The sequence below is a fragment of the Delphinus delphis genome, chromosome 19 (assembly GCF_949987515.2).
Source record: "Delphinus delphis chromosome 19, mDelDel1.2, whole genome shotgun sequence".
Classification (NCBI taxonomy): domain Eukaryota; kingdom Metazoa; phylum Chordata; class Mammalia; order Artiodactyla; family Delphinidae; genus Delphinus; species Delphinus delphis.
The window spans coordinates 6,705,748-6,715,527 of NC_082701.1; the positions used below are offsets into that span (position 1 = coordinate 6,705,748).

The 9,780-nt window shown below is 54.5% G+C and overlaps 1 protein-coding gene and 1 non-coding gene across 2 annotated transcripts in view; one reads left to right on the forward strand and one right to left on the reverse strand.

Moving 5' to 3' along the window:
* TTYH2 (tweety family member 2) overlaps positions 1 to 6,319 on the forward strand; it is a 39,772-nt gene extending 33,453 nt beyond the window's left edge. Inside the window, exon 14 of the mRNA XM_059998355.1 lies at positions 4,518 to 6,319. Within this exon, the coding sequence (XP_059854338.1) occupies positions 4,518 to 4,598 (81 nt within the window). The 3' untranslated portion in view covers positions 4,599 to 6,319. The remainder of the gene's footprint in view (positions 1 to 4,517) is intronic.
* On the reverse strand, positions 3,721 to 3,848 carry LOC132415644 (small nucleolar RNA SNORA35). The gene has a single exon (XR_009517364.1). It is a non-coding gene; the product is annotated as a small nucleolar RNA SNORA35 (small nucleolar RNA).
* Positions 6,320 to 9,780: the final 3,461 nt, after the last annotated feature.

Genomic DNA, 9,780 nt, shown 5'->3' on the forward strand with positions numbered 1-9,780 from the left:
ACCAGGGAAATTTTTTCTTTTTAGATTTACGTTTACCTTGACACCCTAGGCTAGAGGGTCAGGGGCCCCTGTAGTGGCAGGTCTGGGAGGGCTAATACCAGACCTGCCTGCTCCAAACCCCCCACCCCACCCCCGCCGCAGCTCCTGACGTCCTCAGGCTGTGCCCAAGTGGGATCTGCGCTTCCCACCCACCCTCCACCCCGGCCAGGGGACCTAGAAGCAACATCAGGGTGTGAGGGGTGTGCCAGCTGTCTGCCCCGGAGAAGTATGAGGGTCACCTCATACTACTGGCTGAGACAGCTGCGAATAGAGACAGCTGAGGTTCAGAAACACAGGCTCAACTCTTTCACTGCCGCGGCCCAGGCTGCATCCCTGGTCGGGGAGCTAAGATCCTGCAAGCATCGTGGCATGGCCAAAAGAGAAGAAAAAAAAACAGACTCCAGTACCAAATGCCTGGGCTCCAATGCCAGCTCATTGCCTATGACCTCTGTGGCCTTGGGCGAGTACATTACCTTTCTGTGCCTCAGTGTCCCCATCTGTAGAATGGGGATGTAATCGCACAGCACATAGGTGGTTGGAGCATTGGAGAAACTGATCCTTACAGAAGCGTGTTTGTGTGACGCAGTAAGTGCTGTGAGACTGAGCCACCTGTTTATTTCACCCTCTCCTGCTGTCACTCAAGCTTCCTCCCACCCCACCTCCTCCACGGAGGCGTGGCCTATGTAAGAAAGCGGGGGGCTCTAAGACCAGGTTGAAGTCTGCATTCTTGAGCCAGGGGTCTGTCTGGGAAGGAGCCCCTGCCTTCACTGGGCTGGGCGAGGTGTTTCACCTGCCCCATCCAGGTAGTTTGGAAGGAGCCGTCTAGTTGGTGAAATAGCAGCCCTGGAGCCCCAAGGACGGGGGACTAATGAAATAGACCTTGGCCCCGAGAACCGCAACGTTCACGTGCGCTCAGGGAATCCAGCAAGTGTGCCTGGGGAAAACCACAGTGCCGGACTCCAGAAAGAGAGATGGGGACCCAGGCCCATCTTCAGGACATGGATAGCCTGCAGGGGCGGGGGGGCGAGTGGGGGGGAGACTCAGAAAGCTGTTGTAATAAGTGCCGTGTGGTGCTTTAGGACTAGAGGGAGGAGCTGCTTCGGGGTCTAAGGAGGTGACATTTGAGCCTTACCTTGGAGCACTGGGTCTCACCCAGGAGGGAGCTTGCTCCCCCGGGGGACATTTGGCCACGTCTGGAGGCATCTTTGGTTGTCACACCTGGGGGGTCGCTGGTACTGGCATCTAGTGGGTGGAGGCCAGGGGTGCTGCTGCGCACAGGGCACCGCCCACCACGCAGGATGACCGGCCCCAAATGTGTGCAGTGTCGTGCCCAGACCGACCCTCTGGCTCTCCCCACCTTGCTGCTTTTTGCCCAGAGCGCCTCCCTGCTGTCCTTTTACAAACAGCACTAGACCCAGGCCTTACTCGCTCCCTGGGGGCCTGAGGCAGGGAGAGCAGCTGGTCCAAGCCTGCTTCCAGAGTTGGCACCTTTGAAATCCCAAGCTGGCTTCTCTCTAAACCAGAAGCCTCTGGGGTTCCTTTTTTCCTCCCGCCAGCTGCTGTGGCCCCGGGAATGCAGACTGATTGTAATATTAATCTCAGTACAACATAATTAGGGGAGATCCGCTGCTGTGAAAAATAAATTACTCGAGGCACTGGGATGCCAAATAAAAATGAATTTCGGATTACCTTCTGTTCTGAAAGATCCAGGCCACTCTCCCTGACATTAGCAGAGATAATAAAGAACTGACCTTATTTGCAAGGACAAGGACGGACTAAACCTTCCCCCGCTATAATTGAGACCAGCCCAGAAACTCCAGTTGCTTTGGCAGAGTTGACTGCCCTGCCCTACGCAGCTCAACCTGCTCCAGAGATGACCCCCCTCCCCTCCTAACATGCAAGAGGCATGAAGAGACGGCTGAGCCTGCTGACCAAGGAAGCCACAGCGTGGAGGATACGACGTGAGCCCCAGTAAAGGGGACACAGCTGACCGCTCCCCACTCTCCCCCTGCACCTGCTCTAAATATTATCCATCGGTACCCAGTGCATTTGGTGTACGGAAAATCCCTCCCCCTGCCAGCCCATCTCTGGGACACTGGGGATTTCACTAAGGTGGGTGATATCAAGCCAGGCCATCGGAACCTACAGCCTCTTCCCTCGCCTAGAAATGTGTTTTCCCTTAGCTCTGCTTTCTAGGAATCACCTCCTGTCTTTCCAGGCACCGTATCCTGGGCCCGATGGACAAAAATGACCCAGGCACTTGTTTAAAAATACCAGTCCAGGGACTTCACTGAAGACGTAGCCCGGGCGAACTTCGTCGTCAAGCAAGTTTGGAAAATACTGCTTCAAGGAGGGGGGTCTCACTCTTGAACATCCATCACCTGGGGGACTCATTACAGTACAGGCCGCTGGGCCCACGCTGCTTCTGATTCAGAATATCTGGGGTGGGGCTCGGGGATTTGCATTTCTAACCTGTTCCCAGGTGAAGCCTGCAGCCTGCTCAGGGGCAGGCTTCCTCACTCGGCGTACCAGCACTTTGAGCCAGAGCGTTGTGGGGAGCCGTCCTGTGCACTGTCAGAGGTTTAGCTGCATCCCTGGCCTCCACCCACGCGATGCCAGTAGCATCCCCACTCCATAGCCCCCAGCCATGACAACTGAAAACGCCTCCAGACATTACCAGATGTCCCTGGGCAGGGGCAAAATTGCCCCTGGTTGAGACCCACTGGGTTAAGGGGTCTCAGGCCCCTACTCCCTGCCCCCCAGCAGGAAGCCTTCGTCCATCTCTGGTGTGAACGGCCTAGACCTGGACCCCGGAAACATCCCTGGCGCTAGGAGACAGTCAGGGTCCTGTGGACCATTGCTACTTGGAGTTAGCTGCCCAGCAGCACCTGGAGCTTGTTAGAAATGCAGAATCTCAGGTCCTACGTGTGATGTGAGATGTGCTAACCTAAGAAGCCGCGTCTCTACTTCCGAGCAGAGGCCGGCTGACATCTGTGAATGAATGCTTAAACTTTGTGTTTCTCCGACTTGGCTGCACTTGGAAGAACTTACAGAAAAATATTCGTGGCATTTTTTTTTTTCTGTAAGATAATTATAGTCTTATTTTTCTCACATCAAAAGGAGAAAACAACTTATCCCTCCTGTCGTAACCCTTAATGAGCAATTTGCCAGCGAATTTAAATGAATTTATCTTGTGATATAATCACCATGACGATCTTAGATCATTCCAGTAGTTGTCAAGCTTGTTTTACGAACTAGGACACTGAGTCTAAGAGGATTAATGTGAATTGCTAAGCGCTACACAGCTAGTAATAATGATGATAATAAGCAATAATAGTGATTTATTGAGCACCTACTATTAAGCTGATTCAGACATAGTCACTTTTGTGGGTTTTTTTGCGGTACGCGGGCCTCTCACTGCCGTGGCCTCTCCCGTTGCGTAGCACAGGCTCCGGACGCGCAGGCTCAGCGGCCATGGCTCACGGGCCCAGCCGCTCCGCGGCATGTGGGGTCTTCCCGGACCGGGGCACGAACCCGCGTCCCCTGCATCGGCAGGCGGGCTCTCAACCACTGCGCCACCAGGGAAGCCCCAAGTCACTTTTATCTAGTAGCAGATACTGAGCTGCTTGACTTGCTCTCCACCTCCTCGCTTTCCTTAGGCAGCGTCCCAGGACCCAGGAGATGTGTACCCAGCTGCATGCAGGTGTAGCCCACAGCGTGACTCTCCCAGCTTTATGGAGGGATTTGCTTTTGCACTACTCGATGCCAGTTGGTCAGGGGGGAGCCTCGTGGGTCACCGGCCAGTGCTGCTGGTGGCACTTCAAGAGGCTTAACTTTACGTTATGTGTGTGTTATCACATAAAAAACAATACTGGTGGGTGTGGCCTAGGTTTCAGGCTGCTTTTAGACCCACCCCTGTGCCCCCGCAGTGTCTCAGATACACAGCCACGTTTGAGAACCCCCGTGTCAGGGGTCTTGCCTGCTTTATGTCACTCCATCCTTTCAGCGGAAGAGCTGAGTGTTCCTAGGGCCATCGTGCAGGTGGGGAAACGGAGGCTTGGAGCGACTGGAGAGCCTCCGCCGAGGTCATGGGATGAGTAAGGTGCACAGCTGGGATTTGAGCCTGGCTCTCTGGGTCAGTGGGCTTGTGCCCCCGGCCTGCTCACTAGGCGGGCTTCTAGGCACACTGCCGCATTAGGGTGGCTGGTCGGTGTGTGCATCTAGAGTTTGAGGCTGGGACCCAGACGTCCTGATGGCCCCCGGGTTGGAAGCATCAGCAAACACGAAGCCTGCCCAGGCCACTCGACGATCCTCTGATAATCGCCACGAGGCCTTGACATTGAAACTTGGTGCCCAGCCACTGTGGCTGGCCCAGCTCGCGCTTCCTCAGAAGTTCCAGCATTTTTGCTAGTACGGTGTCTGGTTTAACGGGTGATGTGTGACCCTGTTCTGACTGTCCCCTCCCCTCTCTCCCACAGTACTCTCCCAGCATGAGGGCCACCTACCTGTCCGTGGCAGATGAACACCTGAGGCACTATGGGAATGAGTTTCCAGCCTAACACGCTTTCGGGAGTTCCTGCCTCCTTGATCCATTTTGGTTTTTAACTAAGGCAAATGCAAGCGTGTTTCTTTCATAGAAACCAAAGGCATCTAGAGACTGTGCGTGGACCTGCAGGATTGGAAGGCTCCTGCTGGCGCAAGGGAGTGGCTGAGATTCAGGGAGAATTGGCCTGGGGTTGGCTGAGATTCCCAGGCAGACAGAAGACCCATGACTCGGACCAGCCTCTCCCTCCTTTGACCTCCTCTCCACACCGGAAATGCCCTCCAGGGGCTTGGCCGTCCCTAAGCTGGGAGAGCCTGGTTCAGTTGGCGCCTGCGCCCCACCCTCACCAGGTGGTGAATGACAGTGAGGAGGACCGGGTCAGGCTTGAGGGTCCCCTTGCCTGGACTGTGCCTCCTCCTGGCTGCTCGGATGGGTGCCATTTCCCCACAGGTAAAGGTGGAAGGGCGGATCAGGAGATGACATCCCTGATGAGACCAGACACTGTCCAAATCCGTCTCCCGGGGCCAGGTGGACTCTTCCTGTGCCACCAGGGGAAGGCACTGGCAGGCTCTGCATAGGAGGCTGGGGGACCAGAGCCTCGTGCCTGGTGGGCTTCCAGGTGGCAGGGGTGGGCCTGTCTTTCTGCAACCCTCTGTCGCCTCACCTCCATTCCAGAATCGCTGCTGTGAGTTTGCTCACCGCGGATAGGGACAGTCTCAGGTATTCACAGACACCTGGAAAGCAGTTCTCTTTTTTGCCAGTGTTTTAAAGAGTTTTGATTATCCAAAGAATTGAAACTCACAGCACAGCCGGTTTTTACTATAGATGTGGGGTTCATCCCTCCCACCTGATTTGTCTACCAAAATAAAGATCAGTGAGACATCCTGTCCCAAGATGCTGATTGATGGGGTTGTGGGTTCATCCCACCCCAAGGGAGGCATTTTGAGAGAACAAAGTCTCTAAGAGGCAAGTCTGAACAGGAACAGAGTCTGGTCCAGGAGACTGGCTCAATGCCCAGGTCAGCTCTCCCCACCCCCACCCCCCCACCCCCCCCCCCGCTTTTGTCTTCAGGAAAGTTTGTCATAAAAGGTTTTAGCAGAATGGGCTGACTGTGTCCTGATGTGAAGATAGGTGTCTTCCCTACCTCTCCCACCATCCCGTCCCCACCCCATTGTCCCCCAGCCCCTGACCTACACCTGCTGGGTGAGAAGGAGCTTGTGGACCAGGAGAAAATAATGACCCACCATCCTTCCCGCTGAGGATCCAGGGTTAGGGTCTTTGGTGCTTCCAACCTCCTGCCGCCGAAGAGTGCGCGGCCCGGGAGCCTCCGCAGCCCGGCACACCGCAGCAGGGCCGCAGGGTAGTGTGGCTGTGGACAGGGGCTCCATTTCCATTTTGGAAGCACCACCTCCTGGTCAGAACACTGTCAGCAGAGTGGTTCTCAGCCCCCAGCCAAGCCCCCACGACAGCGGGGCCACGGGGCCTCTGGGACTCCGTCTCCCCCATTCACCTGTACATACGTGCACCGTGAAGCCACCTTCGTGAGGCCCGTCACGTGCAGACAGGACTTGGCGACATCAAGGTGGTGCTTCTTAACACTCGTTGGCGACTAGAGTTGTTTTCAATGCATGTAAACTAAACTAGAATCCCTTGGGTGGTTCCTGAAGGGGCCGTGTGGGCACACCTCTGCTTGATACACGTGTGCCCTCACCTGGGGGAGAAATAAACCACTGGTACTAAAATGCACACCGTGTCCAGCTTCCTCAACTTTGGGAATGACGAGGGCACCTAACAGCGCCTTCTGGCTGGGTTATGCGCGGGGAGTGCTCCAGAGCGGGCCTCAGTATCAAGGATTGAAAGACAGGGCTATTGAATGAATGTCCCAGGGCCTCTCCAGCGGCGGTGACCTTGCTGCTCTTCAGGCCCAAGGACAGGCCTTCCTGTTCGAGTCTCCAAAGTTCCCTTTAAAGGTCATTGCTTCTAAGGTTGCTGATAACGAGTGGCGTTTATTGAGTATCTCCAGTGTACCAAGGACTGTCCCAAGTATTCACATTAATTGTTAAACCTCATAATAACCTTATGAGGTCGTTTTGTAAATAAAAGAACAGAGGTGCAGAGAGAGAGTAAGGACTTAGTTGGAGCTGAGACAGGCTGGGACCTGGGGCCCTTTGCTGCAGTGCTTACACCTGGACACACATCTCCTCAAGCAACAAAATACAAAGAAACCAGAAGGGACTAAAAATAACTGCATGCCTGTGCAGTTGGGGCAAACTCTGGACAAAAAGACCCCCAAAACCCAACCGCCACTTCTGAAGAGCTGGGAGCAAAAGCAGGGCACTGCGCATGCCCCTGCGCACAGCACCACCAGTGGGGTGGGCGGAGACCACCTAAGCCACCCTTCCAGCTGGACCCCCGGACACACCCCCACCCTCACCCCATATAAGGAAACAGCTCAGCTCCCCCCTTTTCGGGGAGCAAGCAAGGGAACCTGTTACTTGTTTTCGCTCTCTCCTGCTGCAGCAGGGGCCCCAGTAAAACCTGGCCTGAATTTCTTGTCTGACCTCTAATCAATTTCTATTGGTCGGGTAAGTCCAAGAACCCTGGTTGAGAACAGAGTGTCAGGGCCGGGAGCGTGTAACCCAAAGCCCCGGCTGGGCACCTCTGTGCCATTCCATGGGCTTGGGGCGGGTGTCGTGCGGCGGGCCACCTCTCCCAGCTTTGCAGCGGGTCCTTGCTGTCTTCTCCTCCTAAACTCTTCACCTCCACGGGGTGCTGCTATGGGCCTGGGCGCCGGGGATGCACAGCGTCTTTCCAGCTTTCTTTGCAGCATCTCATTTGTCCGCTGAACACCTGGGCCAGCCTGGGAGGGCTGGGCAGGCCGACCCCAGCTTCCCGCCCATGGTCCTCAGCTACTGTTGACTTCCATGCAGCAGCTGTGCTCCCAGAATCGACCGTGTTTCAAGCCTTTGCCGGGAACAGGCGTGTGTTTGAGGCTGTCGTTCACACTTATCCCTATGGAGCGGCAGACGGAGTGGTCCCTGTGCACTGTTGGCAGGAATGTGGAATGGTACAGCTGCTGTGGATAACAGTATGAAGGTTCTCCAGAAAAATTAAAGCTTGGGACTTCCCTGGTGGCGCAGTTGTTAAGAATCCGCCTGCCAAGGCAGGGGACACGGGTTCGAGCCCTGGTCCGGGAAGATCCCACATGCTGCGGAGTAGCAGCTAAGCCCGTGCGCCACCACTACTGAGCCTGCGCTCTAGAGCCTGCGAGCCACAACTACTGAGCCCACGTACCACAACTACTGAAGCCCACGCACCTAGAGCCCGTGCTCCGCAACAAGAGAAGCCACCGCAATGAGAAGCCCGCGCACCGCAACGAAGAGTAGCCCCGCTCGCCACAACTAGAGAAAGCCTGCACGCAGCAGCAATGAGGACCCAACGCAGCCAAAAATATAAATAAATAAATAATATATTTTTTTAAAATTAAAAATAGATAAATTCTATTAAGTAAATAGAATTACCATATGATCCAGCAATTCCATTTCCCAAAAGAATTGAAAGCATGGTCTCAATATTTATACCCCCACGTTTATAGCACCATTAGTCATAATAGTAAAAAGTGGAAGCAACCTCAGGGTCAATAGACGAATGGGCAAGCAAAATGTGCTCTATCCGTACAACGGAATATCACTCAGTCTCAAAAAGGAAGGAAATCCTGACACTTGCTACAACGTGAATGAACCTTGAAGACATTAAGCCCAAGTGAAATAAGCCAATTACAAAAAAGGAACAAATACTGTGTGATTCCACTTAGACCAGTCGAAATCATAGAGACAGAAAGTAGGATTGTGCTTGCCTGGGGCTGGAGGGGGGCCGTGGGGTCTTATTGTTTAACGGGAGTAGAGTCTCAGATTTGCATGATAAAAACAGCTCTGGAGATGGACGGTGGCGACAGCTGCCTAACAATATGAATGTACTTAATAACACTGAACTGTGCACTTAAAAATGGTTAAGGTGGTAGATTTTATGAGTACTTGACCACAATAAAAACTTGGAAAAAGAGGTTGAGGGGACAGCAGTGCAGTGGATTGCAGACTGGCCTTGGGGATGTCCAGGGCCAGGGGCCGCTCTCAGCAAAGAATTTCAGTTGCCAGTTCTGCTGTGATTGAGCAGAGATCTGAGAGACCACGCATTTTTTAAACTGGATCCTTGTGCCTACTTCTAATTATATGCTCTATTGCTGGCTTCCCAGGGTGGCTGAGACGGGCTTGCACGTGGGTGCCACCTGTCTTCCCAGTGAACACAGCCGCATGTTGGTGGTTGGCAGCATGCAGGCTTTCTGCGTGGGGGGGGGGGGGGGCGTGGATCGGGAGCCTGTAATAAATCATTGCAATAATAGGAGAAAGGAGGGGGCAGTTTTCCTTTCAACTTTTCCCATTTCCCCCTTTTCCACCTCTGCCTCACTTCCCTGCCCAGGGCATAACGTGTGTGTAGGGAGCCTCAGCTTCCCAAGGCTGGGGGTGGGGTGAGGAGGGCACCTGGGACCACAGTCCCAACCAGCCAGGGCTCCAAGGTGGAGCCAATCTTCTTGACGTTTTGTCCGGGTCTGATTCACATCTGACCACACAAAGCCGGTTCAGTGGGGCTTTCAGATGCTCCTTTACCCAGCCCCCATCACCCCCCTCGGCATCCACCCTGAGGGACTCCTTGACTCAGAGAAACTGGTGGCGGGAGTCGAGGGGAGGGGCGGTTGATGTCAGCAGTCACTTCTGGGCTCGCCTTTGGTTAGTGCGGTTGGCCAAGTGCCGTCTCAGTGGCCATTTTGTTGCACCTGCCCGGTAGTGGTGAGAGCACATTTATGGAGGAGCTGGGGAGCCTGAGGGAGGGAATGTTTGCTTTTCTTCCTGTACTTTCACAAAACCCCCGGGAAGCTGGCCAGGCGCCTTAGACTGCCTCTCGGATCTCCCACAAACTGGCCCCAGCTGACCTTTGCAAATTCATCTCTCATTGTCCCCCTGCAGGGACTCCAGCCCCCCAGATGCCTTTCTTTCATGACAACAGCCCCTCCTTTGCTCACACCAGCCCCGCCCTCCCCCCAATCTGGAATCCTCTCCCCACTCTTTCCCCCCTGCAGCTCATAACCGTTTTTTCAAGGCTTGGCTCCAACCTCAAATGCTACTTCTTGGATGACACATGGT